Genomic DNA, 25,610 nt, shown 5'->3' with positions numbered 1-25,610 from the left:
GAAAAATCTCAGACTTTTTGTCATGTGATTTTTGGTCACAGTGGTGCCACTGATTGGTTTGTGTTTGTGCGAAAAAGTGCAGAATTTTTCGATTTTTAACGAAATTTAAATGAGAAATGTAGAATAAAGTGATTTTGATGAACTATCACAGATTATAACAATAGAAATTTCTTTATTTTGGAAAGTTTGCAATCTGATTGAGCCAGATGTTGCAGATGAGTAGTTCATGAGCCATTACAATTTGGAAATCTGATCATTTTTTTTGTTTGTGCATTTTCTGGCTTTGATAAATGATGTAATTTTTGCGATATTTGCTGAAAGATGGAATTTCTTTCAAACCTACTGGCCAGTTTTAGGGTCAGAAGGTTAATGCAGCCTATATGCCATCTCTCATTTAAATGTATTATTTTATTAACATAAATATCTCTTTTTATTTTCTTCTTGCAGTTGGTAACGGCTTTTACACACTCATGGTCATGACATCCAAGCAAGACGAAGATGCTAGTACCGTTAACTCTGCAGCTGTAATTCAGCCCCCTGATGTGAACTCCTCCGAGAATCAAGAGAAAGCAAGTTCTACGTCTGACAAACCTCCAGATTCAGAAACCAGCTGCGTGTCAGAGGACAAAACTGCATCTTCAGATCCAAAGTGTTCAGTTGCTCCAAAGAGTTCACTTGTAGCAGTCCACCCTCTGGCTAAGCTTGCCAACCTCAACAAATCGATTTTTGTGCCTTTGGTGGATCTAAAAGTTGCGGAGAAAAGCCAAGAGGCAGCCGCCCATCTGAGCTCTAATCAAGTGAATCAGGCTTCTTCTCCGGTTGAGTCGAAGCCTGATTTGAGTGCCAATGCGACAAACCATCGCAGAGGAAGACCTCGAAAGACCCGTCTTAACCCTGGTGATGACTCCGAAACGAGCTCTGTTGTGGAGGAGGCCAAGGAAAGTGGCGACGAAGATAAAATATCTATGCAGGTTGAAGAGAAACCAAGTGAAGAGTTGAAGAGGAAAGCGGAGGTGGTGGACGGAGTAGCAGCAGAGCCGGTCAAACGAGGCAGAGGAAGGCCTCCGAAAAATAAGCTGGCACAACTGCAGAGTCCTACAGCTGCAGTTAAGCGAGCAGCAAGTAGTCAGTCTAATTGCAGCGAGTACAGCCCCGAGAGACGCTTTAAAAGTCGTGATGCTAAAGCTAAGAAAAGCTCGGCTTCAGCATCACCGCCGGGAGACGTCAGTGGATCGCGGCCGCTAACACGGGGAGCTTTAGGGAAAGACTTCCCCAGTGCAAAGAAACGCTCCTGGATAGACATCGAGAAGGAACTGGACCCTGACATCGAATCTGAATAGTCCTCCGTCGCTTCAAACACCAGTGACCTCAGTTAGTCTCACACTGAAAGCTCACAGCTCTCTGAGGCTTGAGCATCAGCCTTGAAAGCTTCACCGAACGTGCCTGTCTGAATACGCCAAAGCAGCAGCGGCGCCGTTAAGCTCTATTCTGAATATGTCAGCACAAAACTCAGTGGAATTCTTTCATATTGCAGAGAACGGCTGGTGGAAAGAATATGAACTAGCATTAAGTGACCTGCTGAATGTATGAGAATAAATATGTTTTTTTCCTACAATCTTCTATAAACATTCAAAATGCATTTTACTTTCAGTCACTTTTCACTGATCTATCTTATGCAAACTAAACCTGTACAGATCCGATATGTGAAGCCTTAACAGTGTAATTTAACTGTCACAGAACACACTGCTTTAACTCTGGAAAATGTGTTAGCGCCTCTTTCTATTAAGAGCCGTACTGTCTTTTGGAGTTTTTGTTTTTTGTGACTAACTCAGTGGAGATCATTTGTAGTTGCACTTTAAAGCTTTGGTAGAAACCACCCATGTTAGCCTTTATAGTAACGTTATTGATTGGAGTTTTTTTAGTTGATTAATAGTAAATATGCATATAAACCTAATGTGTCACAAGCAATCAAGATTAAAAGCTGTTTGCCATATATTATGTGTATGAAAATAACCCCTGTGAATATTGTGTTGTTTTTTATTGCATTACATTTTCTTTATGGATTACTTTGGAACACTGGTTTCTTGTTACGTCAGTCAAATCAACTAGAGATCTTTTGACCTTTGAAATGAATAAAAACTACATTTATTATGGCACCCAGCACAGAATGAGAGGTATTTTGTTTTGGGTTCAGTTTTTCGAAACAGAATTTATCTGTTTTTGTGCAATGATGAAACACCAAATAACGCTTGGGACTTGTTTTGAAACCTCAAAACAATTCTGTTTTAAGGTTGTTTGTCCAACGGAAATGTCTTCAGGTGACAAATTAGAGGAAAAAGATGAACCACTGACCCCCACAGTGAGCAGATCTGGTGGCTCTGTTATGCTGTGGACATTTTGCTGGCATTGATTGGGTCCACCTTCCTCAGACTCCCTGCACCTTTCTACCCTGCTCTCCACCATTATTAAAACACTTAATGAAGTGATGTCGTGGAATAATGGTGCTTTATACCTCCAGAGACTTTGTCAAGCAGCATGAAGCTCCCCTGGCTGCATGCTGTGGTCCAGCATCTTCTGAAGAAACCTTATGTTGGTTTAACCTCGAAGCTATAGGTAGTAAATCATTTGCTAAAAGTAGAAAGTTGGCTAAAACTAATAAATTGTTGCTATAGGAAATAAATTGTTGGTTAAAAGTAATAAATAGTTGGCTAGAAGTAACAAATAGTAATACATAGTAAGGTAAAATTAATAGTGGGCTTAAAGCAAGTAGTTGAGTAAAAATAAGCGAAAAGTAGTAAATGGTTGGATAAAACTAATAGTAGGCTAAAGGAAAATAACTGGTTATAAGTAATAAACAGCTGCCTACAAGTAAATAGTTGGCCAGAAGTATCAAATAGTAATACATAGTGTGGGATTAATAAAGGTTTAATCTATCTACAACTAATAAATAGTGGGCTAAAAGCAAGTAAGATGAGTAAAAGTAACAAAGGTAATAAATGGCAACCTGAAAGTAACAAGCAGTTGGTAAAATGTAATGAATAGTTAACTAAGAATAATAAATAGTTGGCTAAAAGTTAAACGGTTAGCTGAAAGTAATAAATAGCTAAATGTGACAAAAAGCTAAAAATATGAAATGGACGGTTAAAAGTAACTAAAATAATAATTTGCTAAAGGTAATCCATACTTATAGTAAAACAAATAGTTGGCTTAGAATAAGTAATAAATTGTTGGTTATAAGTAATTATTAGTTGCCTAAAGGTAACAAGTTGCTAAAAGTATGAAGTAGTTGGCTAATAGTAACAAGTAAAGTAATTAAGGGCTGGTTAAATGTGCTAATGGTAAGCTGAAGGTAATAAATAGTTTGTTTAAATAACAAATAGCTGGCTAGAATGAAGAGATAATTGGCGTGAGACAGTAAATGGTAAGCTGAAAGTACCAAATAGAAGGTTAATAGTTTTTTTTTTTAGAAGAAATAGTTGACTACAAGTAAGACATAGATTGTGCTTAATGACACAGCTGTCTTGACTGTGTTAAAAGTAAATAAAACTTAAATTTCCATTAACTTAAAACAAACATCCATTATTGGCACAAATGGACCTTTATTCACAGTTAAGTTCATCAGCAGCCAAACAAACGATGTTTCTCTCTAATCCTATTAAACCAGCTGAGCACAAACAGCAACAAAAGCGATCATTGATGCAATCATGGGGCCGGTTCAGATTAAACCTCTGAGGTCACACAGCTGAACTTTCCTGTTGTGACGGTGCATTACGCAGCAGCATCAGTCCTGAGGCTGCAGGAGGAGCTGGATGTGGGAGTGAAGCTCCAGGAGATTGAAGAAGAAGAAGAAACGGTAGACCCACCCAGGAGATTAGTGTCCACATGTCCAGGTTGCTGCATAAACACTGTCCGTCTGCGTAAAGCTGTGCGTAAAGCTCGGCCGGTTGGACATAGTGGAGGCTCAGCGGTCCTGACGGCTGCCCAGAAAATGCCGGGAGATGGATTCACAATTAAACGTCGAATTAGGAACTTGCTACGTTCTCCTTCGACCAAGATCAAGAAGAACAGCAGAGAAAATCTCAGTAGTAAGGTAGGAATCTTATAATCTCTCTTTGGAAGTAAAACCCTTTGTTTGGGACAAATAGTCTGAGGCAGAACTGTAATGCTGCAAACAAAGTGGTGATATGTTGCACAGATTACAAGAAACGTATAGAAAATGATGGAAAATTAGACAACACGTGAAAAGTAGCTAAATCCATTAACCTAACTGCTCTATTTGAGTGCAACTTTGAGTCTCTTGTGTTTTATTTGAATATTTACATTTTCTGCTGCCTTATTATTCCGTTTGGCTACATTAAAAAGGGATATATTTTACTTTGTACTCCACTACATTATTCTGACAGCATTGTTAAAATGAAGATTTTCGAAAATTGATAATAAAGCAAGCATTTAAAACACAACACGTTGTTAAAGCCTTTATGGTTTCTTCCAAATAGCAGTATGTAGTCAGGCTCACATTTAACATGTGGTCAACTGTTCCACCGAATAATGTTTTTCTCCCTCAAAACCTCCAATATTTCATTAAAATATAATTTAAATATTCTAATATCTGTCTAAAAATGAAATATTGGCGAAAAACTTCACTCATATTTATGTTAATTTTATCTGCTATTCTTTTATCTGCTGTCCCTGGATGTAAAACTGAAGTAGCCAAAGTAGTTCAAACCTGCAGCAGCTCCATCAGTAACCTGCTGCTGACACTCTGATGCTTCACTGTTCATAATATAATATGGAATATATAATAATATATCAGTCAGGACTTCTACTGCAAACCTTTAGCTGCATTTTGCTACTATGTGCTTTTACTTACATACAAATTTTCATGTAAGACTTTTATTTGCAGTGGAGTATTTCTACATTGATGTATTGTACTTTCATTGTACTTTCATTCAGGATCTGAATACTTCTTCCACCAACAACTGTAAGGTCACTCTAAATTGCTGCTATAAATGAAAAGATAGCGCTCGCATAATGTCACAGTCATCATGGTTCTGTATTATTTATAGATCAGTTATAATCCGTTAATGTGAACGCCCTCTAAGTGGCCAGTTTATTAAAAATGTAGATCTCAGACTGGAAATCTGCTACAAACTGCATTAAGCGAGTATAACTGACTGGTTTATATGAACTAAAAATGCAGTTTGAATGCAGAATGCTTGACGGTTTTAGCTCGGTTTGATGAAAAAGATGAATTTTTAACTGAGAGCTGAATCACAATCTGCTGCTGAAATGAGGGTCAAATATAACTGAGTTGTGCATGACCTGAAGGAGCTGGAATTCTCCACCAGAAATGCACCACACTGCCTTCCTCAGAGTCCTGCTAACAGTCACTACTTAGAAACCAGAAGATGAAACATGATAGTGGCAGATTTGGGAGCTGAACCACATTAATTTTGCTCATTTTTTTTTCTATATTTGGGTTTTACGTCGTTTATTCATAAATAAATAGGTTGTTTCTAGTATTATTTCAATCTAATCTCCAAAGAAATGTGCAAATGTGACGCATCTCTGCCCCGAAAACAATGAAAAATTAAGTACTTAAAAGAAAATTTAGAAAAACAAGTTTCTATGTTGATAATACACTTTTAAACATAGTTGTTTCCACTAAAATTTCTACATAATTTAATAAGAAATGTGCAAATGTGGTGTACCTCAGGCCTGAACACTGGATCTGAATGATTTGAGATAAAGAAGACTGAACAACTAAATCAAAAACACATTTTTAACTTGATTATGCTTTAAAATAAGTTGTTTCTACTAATATATCTACGTAATTTAAAAAGCAATGTGCAAATGGGACATCTCAGCCCCGAAAACACTGAGAAATAAAGTCTTTAAAGGAAAATAAAAAGCAAAAACAAGTTTTTAATGACCTGAACAAGCAATTTCGATGGAAAATAGGATAAATGCATGGAAAAAAAACAAAAAATTAACCTTTGGTTCTTCACAAGCTTTTAAAAATATCAAAAAGCTGAAAGTCTTAGTTCATTTAAAGTTGAAATGATGCCTGTAGCTGAGAGTGTTCAGAAGAAGTTTTAGTTCAAAGTTCATTCACTCCCTTTATAAACATTTGCAGAGAACAGTTGAATATTTAAACAAGTATAAAAGTTATGAAGAAATTAAGTACAAAGGAGCAGAACATGCTGGTGTTTGCAAAGTGTCTGCAGCTCAAAGTATGAGTAAGCAGATGTAGTTAGATGGCAAAGAATGTTCTAAAGTCAGAAAAATGATAATGAGTTTGAAGGATCTCAACAGTGAAGGCTGAATTATGGTATAAACTGCCAAATATAATGTAGAAATGGGAGCAAAAATAAGGATTTTTGATGTGGGCAATATTTATAGTTTTAGCCTGGATTATTTTTAGTAAAGCTTATTACTAGTACTTCTTTGCTGTGAGTTTATTACTTATTTTCTGTACCGTAGCAAAACAGGGGAAAAAAATCGTCAAAACCCCCCAAAACAAAACAGTAATAAAACATTATTTTTTACAGTGTGGAAGCCATGCTTTGTTCTGATAAATAATTAGGACTAGTAAATGATTTCTTCACTTGGAGCGTGGGCATTTTTTTTCCTTACACATTGTTTTTCTTTAAATTAATGAAATAAATTTTAATTATTATTATTTGATGGGGCAATGGCAGTTTAAAATCCCTTCAGACTTGAACTAAACCTCTAAAAATTCAGTTCCATGTATTTAAATTACATTTAGGTACAGAAATATAATTAAAACACATGGAACATAAACATGTTCTAAATACTGAGGAGGACACATCCCCTCTGTTTATTAGAAAGGGCTTCTCCTGCTGGTCTGCATTCTAATCTTTGCTGTTATTATTGCATGTGTGTCAGTAGGACAGATTCAGGTACAATCATACATGACTCCAGACTAATTAATGCTGCTTTTTTTAAATTCCTGAGACGGACAGAAGGACGAGCCGAGCAGCTGTCACTCTGTGTTTAAGGATTCAATCTGATCTTTGAGATCGTACACCCAAAACACAGAATAATCTCATTATTCATAAGATATACATATATATAAAGTACGTTGTTTGTTTATCTGTGTCATATTAGGCACAGACATGACAGTGGTATTAACATTCTCAGCTAACTCACTATGGAATAAATGCTTTTTTCCTTAAATACCACCCTTTAAGTATATATTGCACAATTTTACAGTTTGGAGCAGAGGTTGCCTTAAATTTGGTTAGTTTTTAGAGCACTAAGGCTTATGACTGGCCTTCAACCCTCCTTTATAACAGTAATTTCTGCTCACTATGAGGTGCTCTTTAGGATCAGGAAATAAACGGACTACATAAATTATTAAAGAGTAAATGCATCAATGTTTACAGTGTTTTTGTACAAACAGCTGTAATTATAACATTAAGTCTGACTATGGGTCAAAAGAAACACCGAAAAGATAGAATAATGCCATTATTTATTAGATAATTCTATTTCAAGCTTGTTTTTTTGCCATTTAAAATTAAGCAAACAAATCCTGTTGCATGTCTGAAAATACATTTCTTTGCAGGTGTGCAATAACTAAATAAGTTATTTTAGATCTGGCTGCTGTCTTGACTGACAGTTATCACACAATGGTTAAATGATTGTTTTGTGTCTTTAGAGTGACATGAATGTGTGGGTTTTGTGGATAATACTATTTTAAATGACTTGAACTCTTCACAAACTTCAAATCTGCCTTTGATTCATTGATGATGGTTCTTTGTTGCATCACTTCAGGGCTGCAGCTAGCAATTATTTTTTGTGCCAGTTGTTTTTTTCAACAAATCCATTCTTTGTTTGGTCGAAAAAATGTCAGAAAATGGTGAAAAATGTGGATCAGCGTTTCCCAAAGCCCAAGATTCCCTCCTTATATAGGCACAACTCAAAGTTTACTGTTAAAGAGGAAGAAAGAATCCAGAACATATTCACATTTAAGAAGCTGCAATCAGAGAATTCAGATTTTTTTTCTTTAAAAACTATTTGAAACTGATTAACTGATTATCGAAATGCTTAGTGTGGATGACAGTTAATGGATGAACTGAATAATAGTTGGAGTTGCAGCTGCTTTGTGCCTTTTGTGCATCAACTTGTGGAGTTTGTTGTTACATAAACAAGATGCCCTGTTTAATTTACTCGGCTAATGACTCGCCTGATGTCTTGTTAGTTTTATTTAGCTCCTGTACTTTCAGCTGCACATTTTGCCGAGCCTTTAGTCTATAAGCATAAATAGTGCTGCAACTAAAGATTATTTTCGTTGTTGATTCATCGATTCGGTGTTAAGATGTTTAGTAAAATGTCAGAAAATTGAGAAAAATGTTAATCAGTGTTAAGCTTACAGTGTTTACTGTCATAGAAGAAGAAAGAAACAAGAAAATATTACATTTTTGAGGCTGGAATTAAATAATTATATTTTTTTTCCTCTAAAAATCAACCAATCAAAATAGTCAACAATTAATTCAATAACTGACAACTGATCGGTTCATCATTGCAGCTCTGCATCACTGCTGACTCGTGTCCTGTATTCATCTGTCAGCCAGCTCTTCTCTTCCTTCTCACTGTGATGAAACCCTCTGTGTTGTGTCTCTCCAGGTGACTCTGGAGAAGGTTCTGGGTGTCACCACCTCAGGAAACAGCAGTCTGACCTGCGACCCCAGGTCTGGACTGGTGGCCTACACTGCAGGGTGAGAAAGAAGAGCAACCACCGCTTAATGCGCTGTTATCTCAGAATCTGACCTTTGACTTATCAGCGTTCACAGCTTCCTTATCATATCTGCCTGGTTCAGACGCTCAGTGTGCAGATTTCTGTGTTTTTATCTCTGAACCATCTCAGAGGAGCTGAGGGTGTCAGAGAACTCCAAAATTTCTTTTTATCTCATCATGGTGGAGGTTTTCTTTGACTGTCTCAGTGACACAGTGACGTAGCTGTGAGGTGCTATTTACCTGCGCAAAAAGGTAATGCTGGCTGTGGTCAATTTAGTATACAGTGCCTACAAGTAAACAAATATTTACTCCACACTTTTGAACTACGGTCAATTTCAATCAATCAGTCAATCAAACTTTATTTATAGAGCACTTTACATACAAAGAATGCAACGCAAAGTGCTGTACAACATTTAACAACATTAAAAACAAAAAGAGCCAATTTCAAAAAGACCCCAAAGACAAGAATTTACAAAAAGACTCTTTAATGTCAAAGTCAAGGAGGTTTCTAGAAAGTATCGTCAATCAACTGAGACTTGGAAGAAGATTTGTTTTTGAGCAAGACAACAAGTCAAAGCATACAGACAAAGTTACACAGAAATGGCTTAAAGACAACAAGATGAATGTTCTAGAGTGACCAAGTCAGAACCCAGACCTCAATCCAACTGAGACTTGAAAAGAGCTGTTCACCTACTATTCTCTGTGAAACCTGACAAAGCTTGAGCAGTTCTGCAAAGAAGAATAAGATAGAATTTCAGCATCCTGGTGTGCAAGGCTGATTGAGACCTTTCCACACAGGTTCTATGCTGGAATTGTGGCCATAGGTGCTTCTACTGAGTTGAAGCTCTATAAAAATGAGACCTGTGAGCTGCAGGTTGGAGGATTTGGATCCACCAAAGTCTTGCTGAGAACCTCAGAGCTGCAGCACAGTTGGTCCTGCGAGGCCATAGCACAATCAGTTCTTCTGTCAAAGCTGTGTTATTACGAAGAAGGTCAATGGCTGGAAAAAACAAACAGAAGACTTAGAGCTGTTCGTACTACTGTTACAGTATCTTAATTAGTGTATACGTGCATGTGGGCATGGGCACATCTTGCACATATGTGATGGTTGTATTTGTGTGTTTGTCTTCTTCCGTTTGTCATTTTTAGAAAGCTTTGTACTTCCTAACTTGTGCACAGCCTGGCAATCCATCTGCTGTCTCAGTTTAAATCTCTACAAGCTGTGGTGGCAGCACTGCAGCTCCTGGCAGGAAGCTCAGCTCAGTAACAGGTGGAGAGCATGAACGGGGTGCGAAGAGGAAGTTTTAGGAACAGAAAACGATAACGTATCTGGGTTTTTTTGAATATGGAAAAGATTTACTATGTTTAAAGTGAATGAATAGCAGTGGGAAGGCAAAATCTCCAATATTTACAAGTAGGAACTGAATGATTCCAGATAATGGTCGAAGATTTGGTTCAGTTTATTCATTTGCTATTTGAATACATTTTTGTTTTAATTTGGAGCATTTCATATGTTTTCGGACCTTGGATTTTTGTAGTTTTTACAGTTTATCAACTGTCTGACCTGGAAAGCCATTTTAAAGGGGTCTCTGTATCCAGAAATATAGTTCCTAGACATGAAATTTGGCGAGGACACAGACAGAATTGCTTCAATCAGATTCAAATGATTAAATGGTTCCAGTAGAGGCCAAATTTTGAAAGTATGAGTTTTAAAAGAGTCCCCTGCGCACATCATATCACCATTTCGAACACTGGCTTGCCCTACATGCCACACATTAAATTCTACTGATGTTAGAGGCCTCCAAAGTTGGTGAAAGACTGTATTTGTAGGAGGAAATATGGATACATCATCACACACACACACACACACACACACACACACACACACACACACACACACACACACACACACACACACACACACACACACACACACACTTACAGGAATTTTCTTAGGCCACAAAACGACCATTGTTTGAAAATTGTGCACCTTTTTTTTTTTTCTTTTTCAAGCGAGAATAATTAAAAGTTTGGCCACTGTTAGAGCCAATCAGTCATTTGGATCTGAGGTTTGAACAAAAGTAGGGACAGTGCAGCCACATGTTTCCTGAATTCTGTCAGAATTAATGTGGATAAAGTCTTGTCTAAATCACTGGTGCAGTGACTGCTACAAAGGATGCCCAAAGTTACGTTTAAAGCTAAAATATGGAGCAGCTCTGAGTTTAAACACCCAAAATGACTTTACTAAGGTTGTGTGTATAAATTTTATCCCAAGTTCTTCCAGCAATTTTTGAACCCAGAAAATCCATAATGATAATGCTGAAGCATTACTTTCTTCCTCTCCAGGGTGTTCCTGGTTTGTTAAACATTCTCTTTGCGAATGGTTTTAGAACTTCTCGCTATATGTTTTGATTCCTTTAATTACACTTGTTATTGTATTTTCATTACTCATGGGGTTCCTCAAGGCTTTCTTTTTGGCCCACGTTACTTTTCTATAAACATGCTACCTCTAGGGCAGGTTGTTTAAGTAAATGTCATGCTTAATCAATTGTACGCCGATGACACTCAGTTATACAAATACAAATCCTACCAGCTGAGTAAACTTGCACCGCTGCTAAAATCCTGGATGTCCCAAAGTTACCTTAAGTTTAATGTAGTAATTGGGAAGTCATTGTGTTTGATGTGTTAAATTCCATCTGCTCTGCTGGCAACTAATCCTTAGCAGGTTGCAAGATTAGCTCTGAGGTTAGGACCTGTCAAGTGAGTTGCCAATCTACTGAAAAATGTTTTTAATCCAGTCTTGGATTGATTATTGGAACTGGATGTGTCTCAAGATATCAGACAGAGCTCCTTCCATTGTCTACAGTTTGTACAGAATGTGATGTAGGTCACATCTCACCTTTGCTTGCCTCCTTACACTGACTAACTTCTGCTTAGATTTGAAACTGATTTAAAGTTCCTTTGGCTCACTCTGTAGCCTGGTTTAGTTTTCATTTTGTTAAGGCTAAAGTGCGCATCCAAAACCACGGTTGACATAATTTTGCATTTCTCAACAGAAGGCCCCGAAATTTTGTCTTTTTGCGTTCACAGATGCGCTAATTGGCCTTCAGTTCACCTTTGTGTTGTTAATTCTAATGAATTTCCACACAGCTTGAAGTCTTCTTCAGAATTAATGAATAAATTATTAAATGCACCCCCTGAAGAGTGAATGCATTAATGTTTACAGTGCTGAGTACGGGTTTTTGTACCTCGAGCTGTAATTATCTGGAATGCGCGACCTGAGGTTTAATTACGGATCAGCTGAGATTAGTTACATCAGGCTTCTTTGCTGCTGAAGTGAGGCTGTGTTCCTCCATTACATCACAGTTTAAATGTTTGTACGGCTATATTGTGTAATCTAGTTGTACTCTAAGCTATACCACAAGTATTCACTCATTTGTAAACTTGAAAAATGTGCATTTCTTGAGAAAACAATACAAAAACACACAATCCAAACCTTCCACTTACCCAAACTGTCATCTCAGTACATACATGTAGCTCATGTAGCTTAAACTCAAATATTTATGTGGATTTTTGTGTTTTCCTCTCTTAATGAAGGTGTGTGGTAGTTTTGCTGAACCCCAGAAAGAACAGGCAGCATCACATCATCAACACTTCAAGGTGAGTTGTGCACAAATACAGGCGACATTTTATCAGATCAGCATTAAACAGTAAAAACTAGTAGTTAAGATGGAAATAAGACACACGGATGTGTTTCTGTACCTGTCTTTCACAGAAAAACCATCACAGCTCTGTCATTCTCCCCTGATGGAAATACCTGGTGACAGGAGAGGTGAGTCTTCCAACTGTCAGATTTTACTCCTTTGTCTCTGCAGTTTAACTCATTTTCACCTGAAAGGAAGTCCTCTGTGTGACGGTTTGCAGTCCTTTGTTCAGCATAAAAGCGAATCAAATGGCTTCTTTTGACTGCTTCACAAAAGGATAACTGTCTCTCATTTTAAATCTTTAATTACGTACATTGGGGTTGTTGGTTCTGAATTTAAATTTTTGTCAAAAAAACATAAAACAAAAATTCCATTCCTATTTTTTACATTGTGGTTGGACTGTACATTTACAGTCAACCACAGATGCAGTCACACAACCACATTATTTATGTATTATAAAGCACAGTACAATCATTTATAGGATGCGCTATTTTGGGATATTTTTAACATGTATGTTTAAACATTACAGATGGGTTGCAGCCAAAAGTCTGGGTATTTATCCTGTTGTTTTTGGACAGATTAAACAAGAGTAAAATTCTTGAAATATAACTTTGAGTCTGTCTTTCCAAGCACCACCTTGCATCTGACCCAGAAGGTATCTGTACATGTTATAAGGAAGCAACCAGACAGGACAGAAAACAGGATAAAATCTTTAAAAATCTAATTTGGAAACAAAACACAACCTAGAAAAATCTGTAAAATATCAGTGTTACAGTTTTTAAACAAAACTTGTTTATCATTTTCCGTGTTTAATAAATTGCTGTTTCTTAAAGTACTGATTTTTTGTGGCGTGTAAATTAATGTAAATAAATACTTTGTATGGTTTTAGTAGACATTATCTGTAAATTAAACACAACAATGTAAATCTGCAAAGTTGTCATTCAAAAATATTTACCATTTTCCAGCCCTTAACATCATTATAATTTAAAAAGCAACAAATATCTCTAAAATATGTTTTGCTGATTCAAATAAAGTAAAATAGTGTGATTTTAAAGTTTATAAATTATCTTCGCAAAAATGCAAATTTTTGATGTCGACGTTATTTACAGTTAAAGCTTGTTTATTTTTTCCCTTCTAAATCTAAACATTACATTTTCTGTGATTTTGCAAGATATTATCTGTAAATACAAACTGGGATCTGTAAATTGTTTAAAAATATACATGATGTTTTACTCCTTGATAGACATATTTTTAATACTGCTAGTTTATACAGAGCTTAAAAATTAAATTGCAAAAACTGTAATTACATTATTTTGTCTGTGATTTGCTTAGTATTATCTATAATTTAAAAAAAATGAAAGACACTGAACAATCCATCCTCTAGGTTGTCTGGATGCAACAAAATAACCAGATGATAATGGTTCAGGTGAAGGGACTTATTGCTGAGTGGCAAAAGGAACATAAAAGTGACAATAAAAAAACACAAGACTGGTGAGTGTTGCTAAATCAAATAACAAAATATAACAAAACAAAGGCTAACAGAGTTTTTAAAACTATCTAAAGACAAACAAAGTAACTAAACTCCCTAGCCAAAAATAAGTGCATCAGCAACACTCACCACCAGTAACAAAAACTAATCCCAAGAGTGCAAAAACGAACTACGCAAACCGGCCTCGCATATGGTGCACTGACCACCACAGTGCCACCGAACACTCAAAAGTGAATGGCTTCTTCCACTAAAGTTGGCGGACTGCTAACCTGGGAACCTCAGTCTCCACTGAGACTGGAGGCTCCATACCAAAAGTAGCAGCCGCCAACACAAGCCCCCAAAGTGGTCTGTGGTACCGAGCAATCCACCACAAGTACCTACAGACTGAAACACATCACAGTATGGTTGAGGTGGAGGGGAGCTGGAGGGTGGCCCAATCAGGAAGGTTAGAAGGTGGGGAGAACAGGACTGCAAGTACAGGCCGTCAACTCCTGAGTCATTAGTTGGAAATGGCTGCAACTAAAGAGACTCTGGAAACAGCCATAGCTGAAACCCACACATGCAATCTCCCCACACAAAGGGCCCCAACAGAAAACCACCCAGAAACAAGCCCGGCGCACAGATATCTGTGGCCCGTAACACTGAAAAAAATAGCACAACATTTGACTTAAAAACTGTTGTAAAAAACATGTTTTTTCTTTACAGTGCTGACTGCAGTTATGCTCAGTCTTAAAAGGAGTTTCACTGAAACCCTGCTGCAAGAATTCGAGGACTTAGCATTGATCCAGCCTGTTATAGCTTCACTGTTTAAAGAAACTAGGAGTGACGATGCAACGCGTCTCTCCAGTCCAGCATCCTGACTCGGTTTTGTTGTACTTACAACACGAGCCTCGGTGGCAAACACTCCATCTTAATCCTCTGCAGCCAATCAAAGCCGATTAAAGACTTCTCTGTGTAAGTGGATGGAGGCAGCAGTTGCCATGACGGCAGAGAGCAAAGTTCAAACAACTGACGAAATGCTGCCATTCAGAAGGAACGGAAATCTGTAAACTCCCACTATGAACACTTGTTAGAGATCACAGCAGATTCATCGTGGAAATGTTATATCTACCAACTTACATGTCAGTGCTGGGAGTCGATGTTGCGTTACAGCAGAAATATTAGACTCTGACAGTGTTTTTAGCTGCTGTGATCAAAGCTGAGAGCATCACGACTCCGTTAGAGGATTTCCTTGTAAGCCTTTAAAGAGGAGGAGGAGGAGGAGTGGAAGATATTTCTGAGTGAATGATGTGATAAGAATCACTCCCATTCATCAAACACTGGATCATTTACATACAGGGACGGGCTGATGGTTTTTTAGTGTCATTTTCAGCTCTTTTTTTAGCTGAATGTCGTCCCCTCTGCAGCGTCCTTCAGCCTGTTACCCTCTGAAAGGTCCTTCCAGCACATTATAGTGAGACGACACAAATAGCACGCTGACCTGTTGATCCCTGCGAGGGAATAATGTGAGCAGGTCGAGGGACCGAAGTCACAACAGTCAGAGGACACTCAGGACAATCTGCTAGAGGTCATTTAATAGACTCCAGGAGACTTCCACTCACTTTACTGTAACTAGCCAACAGCTCTTTTCCCCCATTAAACCCTGTTTCAACCATTTTCTCCCCTGTTTCCGCCTCACCAGAGCGGTCACCTTCCAGCGGTGAGACTCTGGGATGTTGCAGAGCGACGGCAGGTGGCTGAGCTCCAGAAACACAAATATGGCGTCTCCTGCGTGGCGTTTTCCCCCAGCGGCAAATACATTGTCAGCGTGGGAAACCAGCATGACATGATGGTCAACGTCTGGGCCTGGAAGGTTTGTCACACTTTCGACTTTAAGCTGTTGCAAAAACTGATGTTCAGAAGAGGAAAATAACTGCAAAAATGTGATCAAGTGCTGTACTTTAGTGCAATTTTGCAGTACCTGTACTTACGTATTTTCATTTTGTGCTACTTTATCCTTCCACTTTGCTACATTTTGAGTAAAATACTACAAAACTGTCTTCCCCACTACACAAATATAACACATAGTTCAAGATTAAAGTCTAATATTTCTGGTTTCTTGCAAAAAGCAGTGTTTAGTGTCCATTTCAGACATCTATGAGTTTTTAGCAGTTTCATCAAATAGATTTTTTCCCACTAAACTTCTGTTTTATGTCAGTAAAGTTTCAAATGATCCAATATACAAAAAGAACAAAGAAAAAATAAAGTTTTTTAACAGATTTGTGTAACTTAATTTAGTTTCGCTTTGCTGTGATGCCCAAAACTTGCATCATTTTTTTTGGTAACATTATTCATTGCTACCTGTAAAAACAAGAAGAATAATTAGATTTTCAACTTTCTGACATGAGCTCATCACATGCGATGGATGTTTCTGTCTTAATATGTAGAAATGGGACTGTGAAACGTAAAGTTTTTCACTCAGTTTGTGTAATATGTTTAAGCTGAGCCTCTGAACCCCAAAATCTGTCAGCTGGTTTCAAAGGCGTGCATGTTTCTTTTGTTGATCACCAAAATTACACCAGCTATCAGAGACTGAAGCTGTAAAGACTGAAAAGATCATTGGATTTTCAACTTTTCAATGGTTCTAATCATGTGTGACATAACGTTTCAACGGGAAAATTAAACAAATATGAGCTTAAAAATCATACAATTTCAGCAAAATCACTTTATCCTACACTTCTCTTTAAAACATTTGCCAAAAATAAACTATCTGCACCAAATATTGCAAAACAGAAAATATTCCACACCAGTTCTATATCAGTCAGAGGGACTAAAACAAGACCTTTACTGCAATATTTGAAATAATATGAAACTAGAACCACTATTTAACAATTCTGGTCAAAGGCAAGTAGTAAAATTTGGATTCTACTGTAAAATATAATACATGCAGCTCCAAAAAAGCCTCTTTGTAAATCAATGTCTTCATGAATATCTCTTAAAAATGTGTTGCTGTGTTGTTTTCTTGCAGAAAGACGTAGTTGTTGCTGCTAACAAGGTGTCCAGTAAGGTGACTGGAGTGTCTTTCTCTGAGGACAGTTCCTACTTTGTAACTGTGGGGAACCGACACGTCAAGTTCTGGTATCTGGAGCACTGCAAGGCAAACAAGGTAATAAAGATGAACGGATGTTGGCATGATTCCTCTAAGTTACAGCTTTTATTTTACTTTTCTAACTCTCAGACTTCCTTTTCCATCTTCAGAAAAATACATTTTCTGCCAAACATGTTGACACGCCATGAAACATTTTCAAGGATTTGAAAAGTGTCAAAGCTAATATCTACTTTATTTTTATTTTAACCCGTATTTGAGCAGGAAAAAGCTTTGTTTAAATTAGGAATGGTACAGAGTTACAAAAATGTGCAAAAATATATGTATCAAGACATTAATGTCAGTGCATACAGAGGAAATTTGGGTGCAATTTTTCAGTGCTGTTTTGTTGTTTCAGTGCTGAGCATTCATCTCAGTAAACTTCCTGCCTTGACAGCTGCTCAGTGCTTCAGTTCTGACAGTCAAATATAGAAATGGAGAACAATTGAACATACACTTGTTCCAAATTTAACCGTAAAAATCACTGAATTCTCGCAGTACCTCTCTTTTTATTTCCAACAAAATTTTCAAACCAACAAAGTTAAAATGAAGATGCGAAATACAGATTTTTTCCAGCTACACATATGTACATATTTGAAGTTTTCTGCTTTAACTGGCCCCGCGACCCTAGTGAGGATAAAGCGGTGTATAGAGAATGGATGGATGGATGGATGCTTTAACTGGTACCAGCTAACATCGCCTCTCTCTGGTTTGTAGTCCAGCGCTCCTGTTCCTCTGCTGGGTCGCTCAGGGCTCATCGGAGAACTCAGGAACAACTTCTTCTGCGATGTGGCCTGTGGACGAGGATCTAAATGTGACTCCACCTTCTGCATCACCTCCTCCGGCTTACTGTGTGAATTCAACAGCAAGAGGATGCTGGACAAGTGGGTGGACCTGCGGGTGAGTAGCAGCGATGAGTTTGGATTCTTAACTACCACTGGGGTATTGGTAAGGCCGTGTTGTTACAGCACATTCATTTAACAAGTGGTGGAGAATGTATTTAGATGCTTTCTTGGGTAAAAATAGCAGCAAAAAAGTGTAGAAATACTAAAAGGTTAAAGTCTGCATTCAAAGTTGTCTTTATGTTCAAACATATTAACATCAAATATACCTAAAGTAGCTAAAATAAAAATATTTATTATGCAGACTGGCATATTTCACAAGAAAATACATAATATTACTGGATTCTAATTATTGATCCAATAATAATAATAACTATTTGTCGAACAGAGTTCACAGCAAGTTCAATGGGATTTACATCAATAAGAATAACAATTAAATACTAAAATACAAAAGTTCAGAATAAAAGCAATAAATAAATCTGACTGCATGTACAAAAACTACATAAACACACAAGTTTACTGAGGATTTTAATTATTTAGAAGGAACATATCTAACCTGCGTATCAGATAAATAATCAGGAGTGTATGTATCACCTAAATGTGGCAGCTGGAGCTAATTTTAATAAATGTACACTCTGCTGGGTAGCCTTTGTATAGCATTTGTAACTGCAGCAGAATAAGAAATTATAGAAATCAAGTAATTAGCTGGACAAGTAAAATATATGAATAAATAGAGAAATCAATGAATAAAATTAGCTCTAAGAAGAGGAATAAATAAAATCTATGAAATCAGTCAAAAGCCAAACTAAACAGGTAGGTCCAGACTTTGCTTTTAAAAACATCAAAACTCTAAATAAGTGCATAAAACTAGGGTACATGTACATTTAGTCTTTATTTTGGTCCTGAGAGCTGCACAGGCAGCAAAGCTTTTGGTCCGAGTCCAGCTGTGGCGTTTAATGAGCATGTGAAGATTGTTGGTGCTGCTCTGCCTTCTGTCACAGGATCAAAGAGGAATTAGCAGCAAGGACAAGTACAGGATGTGTTTGGAAGATTTCCAACGAGGACACTTTGTGTTCCTCTCTAACCTTTGGCCGTCAGCCTGTGGACTCACCTCAACTGTGCTGTAATAGATGTGTGACATCCAGCCAAGTTTTTTTGAGACTTAAATGTAGATAATTGCTGCTAGCCATGCTTTTGTTATTACAGTGAGTCTCCCTGCTTCGTGTGTAAATTACAGCGCTGTGAATGTTCGTGTTGCATCCTGTTTGCAGACGGGTGTGGCCCAGTCGCTGTCTCTGTCTGAGGAAATGATCTTCTGCGGTTGTGCTGATGGGACAGTTAGAGCTTTCAGACCTGCCGACCTCAGCTTCATCTGCACGCTGCCTCGACCTCATCCCCTCGGCTCTGACGTATCAGCCGTCACTGAAGCCAGGTGAGCAGCAGATCAGGAGTAACACAGCCTTCCCTTGGCAGCGATCCACCGCCGGATCAAATGCGCTCTATTTATAGAGTTTCCTGTCTCATGTGGCGCCGATTCAGTTAAAACCTCTCTTGCATGTCTCGTATTGTTGCAAAAACATGAATGAAAAAGCATTAGAGGTTTTAAAGAAGACGTTTCAGCACCTTCTCTCCCTGACAGCCATCTATTTAGCTCCAAGACGGACGCCCGTTACCCAGACGCCGTCGCCGTCACCTTCGACCCCGCCGGCTGCAGGCTCAGCTGTGTCTATAATGACCACAGTCTGTATGTTTGGGATGTGAGGGATGTTCAGCGGGTCGGAAAGCTGCACTCTGCCCTCTTTCATGCTTCCTGTGTCTGGGATCTGGAGGTAAACACCGTGAGGAGGAAGGAGTGTGACGTGTGAACTGTGTTTTAAATCAGCGGCTTACTGATTACTGGAGCTGCTCAATGCCAAATCAATTCCAACACTGCGTTTATGTTGTTTGCTCGAGTCAGATCCACCCCTTGCTCATGACATCCGGTTTCAGAGAACCAAAATGGCCAAAACCCATAATCAAGGCATCAAAGCAGTCATACACAAACCAATGTGTGAGGCAAAGACGGCTACATTCAGCTCATATTTATAGTTTATGCGTTAAATAAGTTGGACCTAACAGTCTGCTTTAAGTTGGGCCAGTTAAAACTTGTGAAAACACAGGTTCGTTTGCCAACAAATTATGAAATACTCCTGAAAATCTAAGGAGGTAGCACTTTTTTCCTTGTGAAAGTAACACCAGCGATTGTCTGACCAATGACAATTTGTATAAGAGCAAATCGACCAGCCTATCGATTTCAACACAACCATCCCGGCTCATGATAGTGCCCCATAAGGAATATTAATTTGTATACTTAGCAGTGGTATTTAACCCTGGTGTTGTCCTGCGGGTCAAAATTGACCCGGTTGTTCTGAAAGAAAATATTAGAAATTTTACTGATATTTATGTAATTACTTTAGATATTTTTAGGATTTTTTTGGAAGATTTTTACTAATTTTTGGAAAATATTTACAATACTTTTCTTGACAAATTTGGGGGATTTTTTAAAAAATAAAGCTTTTAAGGGAAACTTTTAATTTTAATTAATTTGCTGAAATTTTGGATTTTTTTCAGACGAGGAAACAGTGTTTTTTTTGGTGCCCATAAATGAAGACAACAAGAGGGTTAATAAATCTGTATTGTTTATAATAATGAAATTAATACTCCTTCTGCCCTCCTTCCCCAGATGTTTCCAGATGTTCCAGGAGAGCTGGCTGCTGGTCTATCCTCAGGTTCTTTCCTCACCTGTTCTGCTGATAACACCATCAGACTGTGGCGGATGTCGGACGGGACACAAACTCAATCTCAGAACATCCTCAGCAGCGTGAGTTTGGCTTCACACACCATATTTCCTTTGTGTCAGGATAAAAGAACACGTTGGCATTTCAAGTGCAAATTCTCCCTGTGATGGATTATTTTCTGTCATCTCATCTTCGCTCTGCAGGATCTCTTGAATATCATCTACGTCGATGGAAACACCGGAGCCCTGCTGGATCCAGACTGTGCAACGAACGTGAATGCAGACAAATCAGCTGATGGGCAGACTGCAGAAATCAGAACAGGCATCAGAACCATCTGTGTCAGTCCGGACGGCAAACACCTGGCGTCTGGAGATCGCAACGGGATGCTCCGGTAGATCACATCAACACTGATATGACCCTCACACTTTATTTCATGGGACTTTTCTTCACAACCGAGTCACTTATAGATTCATAATAGTGTGAGGAGCACTGGGTTTTTTTTATGTTTTTAAAGGATCTGGTGAAAAAAGGTTTACATTTAGCAATATTTGAATGAGACTTCACAATTTTAAATGTATTTAATTTTCCCAATGACACTGCATATCCCACATGATTAGTCCAGCCTTCAGTACAGCTGGAAATTTTTTGAGAATTTTTGTCGTGTGACGAAAGATCACAGCTGAGTCAATCAGGCCTTTCAATGTTGCCAGAATTCTTTCATTTTTTTTTACTTAATTTAATACAAACCGGATCATTTTTGCATTAAAAAAATACATTGATAGAATAAAGTGATTTTTATGAAGTTTAGATTTGGTTACATTTCACAAAGAATTTGTTAAAAAAATGATCCAACAGTTCTCTCTATTTTTACTGTTTCTGATTGTGATAGATGGTATGATTTTTCAGAACTGACCTTTCAGACTGCCTTTTTAACCCACCAGCTGGTTTTGGGGTTTAGAGGGTTAAAAATGTGCCCTTATAATCTGCAGGGTTCATGACCTCTGCAGCACGGAGGAGATCCTGAGAGTTGACGCCCACGATGCCGAGATCCTCTGTCTTGAATACAGTAAACCAGAAACAGGTCAGTGTGAGACTCTAATCAACACGTTTGGAGATGCTTGTGTCAAAGATGAGATATTAAATAATTCTTATGTGCGTCAGGTCTGAAGCTGTTGGCCACAGCGAGCAGAGACCGTCTGATCCACGTTTTGGATGCAGACGACGACTACAGTCTGGTGCAGACGCTCGACGAACACTCTTCATCCATAACAGCCGTCCGATTTGCTGGTGAGCCACTCGAGACTCTGTCAACATCTGACGACTAATCTTCTCTTAATCCTCGCTCTCATCTCCACTTGGTCCCACACAAAGTCCCCGATTCATTCAGCTCGCAGCGCTGCTTCTTTAAATAATAGATGACAGCGACATGTGTCGTCAGGTGGAGTTTTGTCTGTCTGAGCAAAGCCTTTGTTTGTCAAGCTTTGTTTTTTCTCTCTTTCAGTTAAAATATTTGCTTCAGAGGTGGAAAAAAAATACTCAGATGTTGTGCTTAAGTAAATGTCCCAGAAGAGAAATACTTTGTTGCTTTAATTAACTGAAAGTGCAAAATTATCTACATCAAAATCTATTTAAAACACCAAAAATTAAGGCACTAATTCTGCAGAATGGCCTGTTTTAGAATAATGTATATTCATGAATTACTGACACATTATTGTGTTCATCAGTTGGAGCTGGTAAATGTGAGTAAACCTTTTTATTTCTGCTGGGTAGATTGAGAATTTCCTCTCAATATAGGGATCGGTATTTTTTTTATCTTAACCTATAGCTTTTTCATCATATTGATTATATTTTGCATCATGAAGTTGAATCTGCAAAGTAAGTAAAGTTATGAAATTTATTTAGTGGAATAAAAAATGCAATATTTGCCTCAGAATTGTAGTTGAGTACAAATATCAGGTTGTAGAAACTGGAAATACACAAGTCAAGAAACTCAAAACTACGCTTAAGAACACCACTTGAGTAAATGTATTCAGTTACTTTTTACTCATTTAGACTTTGAATGAATTTAGTTTTTGAATTGCTGCACTATAAAGTCCTGTTCAGCTTTTGACTTTTCCATGGATTATAAATTCTTCTTAATAAGAACTATCAGACTTTTTATGTACCTTAATTGCTTTAACTCGTTTTTGAAATTTAAAAGAATTTAATTAAATAGTTGGCGATAACATAACTGAGTTTTGTTCTTCAGCCAATGACAACAAAGTGAGGATGATCAGCTGTGGGGCCGACAAAAGCATCTACTTCCACACTGCACACAAGGTAACATCACTGCCATTTCCCACCTTTTATCAAACATGTGCTGCAGAACATCCAATAGCACTAAAAACATTACGACAATAACTGAAAATCTCCTGTTATACATATAAATTGAATATATTAAGACATAATCCTTTATTATTTCCACATCAGGGAAATTTAGAGCAACACAGAGGATAGTGCAAAAACATAGAAATATCAGTAAAAAGAAAACAAAAAATAAGTAAACATAATACACAAATATTGCTAGATTCTGCATCAAAATGCCTGTAAACTAGACGGCTTGATGGCATAAATTGTTAACGTTTATACTTCCATGACATTAATGTTTCCACTAATGTTCAAACTGAGAGGAATCAGTGATTTCATTCAGTGTAATCTTGCGCTTCATTTTGGTCGACTGTCCGTGTTGCCGTAACACATCAGACGGGCTTTCATATGGAACGGCAGATTGGAAATGTTACGTTAGCTTACGCTGCTTGCAGCTGTTTCACTGGACTGAAATGACATAAAATGAACATAAGTAGCTTAATGTACATGAATAAAACTTCACACACACTTGTCCATGAAGATCATTTCCTTGCACGTTTATGTAAAGGTAATGAAGACATCACCTCCCGTCGTCCACCACTATGTCCCACCATCATCAAACTAAGTCTTTTCTTTGTTTTAATGAAAAAAATCAATCCTATGCCTTTAATTCTTCCCATAAAGGAAACACAAGCTATTTAGCATCTGTTTTTGAATCCAGTTCTGCAGCATGCACCACAATAGGAGTATTTGAACTATGAGTTGTGTAATTAAACAGACAAAAAAATGCCCCAAGCTTCATTCTTCCTGCAGGATTGCTTCTGTGTCACTGGGCCAGTTTTGTGTTCAGTTGCATAAGTTACAACGTTCTTCTTAAGCCACGATTCAGGCCACGTTAGGTTTTGTGGAGCACAATAAACAACGGCTTGTTAGTGCAGAGTGAAACTTCAGCTTCTGGACATTTATGGAGGCTCATTGTAGAAACTTGTTGTGACAGATTTGTGCTCCGACAGAACATGAAAGAGCGAGTCCTGTGCTGACTTTTATCCAGATCTGCTCTCTCAAGGACTCTAAATGAACAGTAATGGTCTTCTGACTGTGTCTGTATGATACCAATGAAGATGATGATGATGCACAAACGCTGCTGCAGTCTGAACCTCATAAATGATCTGACTTATTGGAGCTGGCATTGGGTCTTTGCCAAGCATGTTCCAGGCTTTAACAGAGACAGAATGTTCTGAGCATTTTGAGTAGCAACTAGTTCTCTGCAAAACCACAGTTGAGATGCTAATAGACACCGATTTAAACTGATCTCTGCAGCTTTTAGGTATGTACGTTTGTAAGTGGATGTAATCTGTCATATCTTTTTGTCAGTAGGTGGAGTTTGTAGTTCAGCTCGCTTACCATAAAAGTGGTATCCTGCACAGACCTGACAGTATTGTCTCTTTGTTCTATAGACTGAGAGAGGAACAGAGTTCAGGCGTTCTCACCACCTGGTGAGGAAGACGACACTTTATGACATGTGTGTCGACGCCACCTGCAAGTACGCCGCTGTTGGCTGTCAGGATCGATGCATCAGGTGAGAGTGTTTAAATGTGTATGTGTTAGAGCTGCAGTAAAGCAAAGAAAAGAACTGGTCGACTGGAATCATTCCTGCTTTTCAACCAATCACCAAGTCTACCTGCTAGCCATATTAGCTGAAATGAGTTGTAAATAAACTAAAAAAGCAAGTATTTCCAGCATATTTAAACCTTTGAAGCTGTTTTTTTAAATACAGAAATAATAAGAATTGAGTCTGATCAAGCCAGCAGTGTACAGTAAATGTATTAATAAAGAAAGTGTACTTACCTGCATTATTTCTAACAGCCAGCAGGGGGAGAGTCCTCTGGCAGCAAAAAGAATTTGGATTGCATAGAAATGAACCTGCTTCTCACTTGATTTGCTACCTCATAAAACATTTTCATGCTGATTTTATGTCTTCAATCACTGATTTCTCTCTTAAAATAAAATATGATGATCATTGTGTAAATTATGCTTCTATTAATGGTAAATTAGACAATAAAGAAGGATATGTTTTAGGTCACTACTGTGTCGCTGTACATCGCGTCCTTGAGTTCTCAGTGAAATCCACAGCTCGTTGCAGTCACAACAATGACTTCTTTGGCATAATGTGAATTAGTCTGGAACCAGCTCCGAGTAAACATTTATTCAAAGTTAAATGAGCTAGACCAGGCAGCCTTTATTAGGTTAGAGAAGTTCCAAGTTGTGAAAAGGAGCAGTCTGTTCTTCTGAGTACTGGATTAGTCCTGGAAGGCTGTTGATGGAAAGATTTTTCTCATTAGGAAAGTAACACCGATAAAACCAACCAGTCTGTCAGTCAAACTGGCCACTACAGCTCTGGAATGAGTTTCACAAAACTTACAATTTAAAATGTTTCATAGAAGAAACTAATTTCTAAAAATTTTACATCTGACTGCAGGATTTTCAACATCAGCAGTGGCAAACAGAAAAAACTCTACAAAGGATCTCTGAGTGAAGACGGGAGTCTGCTCAAGGTAACATTTTCCC

At 37.9% G+C, this 25,610-nt stretch overlaps 2 protein-coding genes across 2 annotated transcripts in view; both read left to right on the top strand.

Moving 5' to 3' along the window:
• magl (MAX dimerization protein MGA-like) overlaps positions 1–2,160 on the top strand; it is a 31,865-nt gene extending 29,705 nt beyond the window's left edge. Inside the window, exon 22 of the mRNA XM_022194422.2 lies at positions 448–2,160. The gene's annotated coding sequence lies outside the window, so the exon portion shown is untranslated. The remainder of the gene's footprint in view (positions 1–447) is intronic.
• A 1,828-nt stretch (positions 2,161–3,988) lies between these two features.
• LOC110951379 (mitogen-activated protein kinase-binding protein 1-like) overlaps positions 3,989–25,610 on the top strand; it is a 38,690-nt gene continuing 17,068 nt past the window's right edge. Inside the window, 17 exon segments of the mRNA XM_051937009.1 lie at positions 3,989–4,090; positions 8,650–8,741; positions 12,358–12,420; positions 12,536–12,570; positions 12,573–12,592; positions 15,635–15,805; positions 16,961–17,098; positions 17,795–17,977; positions 19,191–19,351; positions 19,559–19,748; positions 20,642–20,779; positions 20,900–21,087; positions 21,686–21,777; positions 21,858–21,983; positions 22,945–23,015; positions 24,500–24,621; positions 25,522–25,597. Coding sequence (XP_051792969.1) covers positions 3,989–4,090; positions 8,650–8,741; positions 12,358–12,420; positions 12,536–12,570; positions 12,573–12,592; positions 15,635–15,805; positions 16,961–17,098; positions 17,795–17,977; positions 19,191–19,351; positions 19,559–19,748; positions 20,642–20,779; positions 20,900–21,087; positions 21,686–21,777; positions 21,858–21,983; positions 22,945–23,015; positions 24,500–24,621; positions 25,522–25,597 — 1,968 coding nt within the window.

The sequence above is a fragment of the Acanthochromis polyacanthus genome, chromosome 16 (genome assembly GCF_021347895.1).
Source record: "Acanthochromis polyacanthus isolate Apoly-LR-REF ecotype Palm Island chromosome 16, KAUST_Apoly_ChrSc, whole genome shotgun sequence".
NCBI lineage: Eukaryota > Metazoa > Chordata > Actinopteri > Pomacentridae > Acanthochromis > Acanthochromis polyacanthus.
This window is presented reverse-complemented; position numbering and strand designations above follow the sequence as displayed.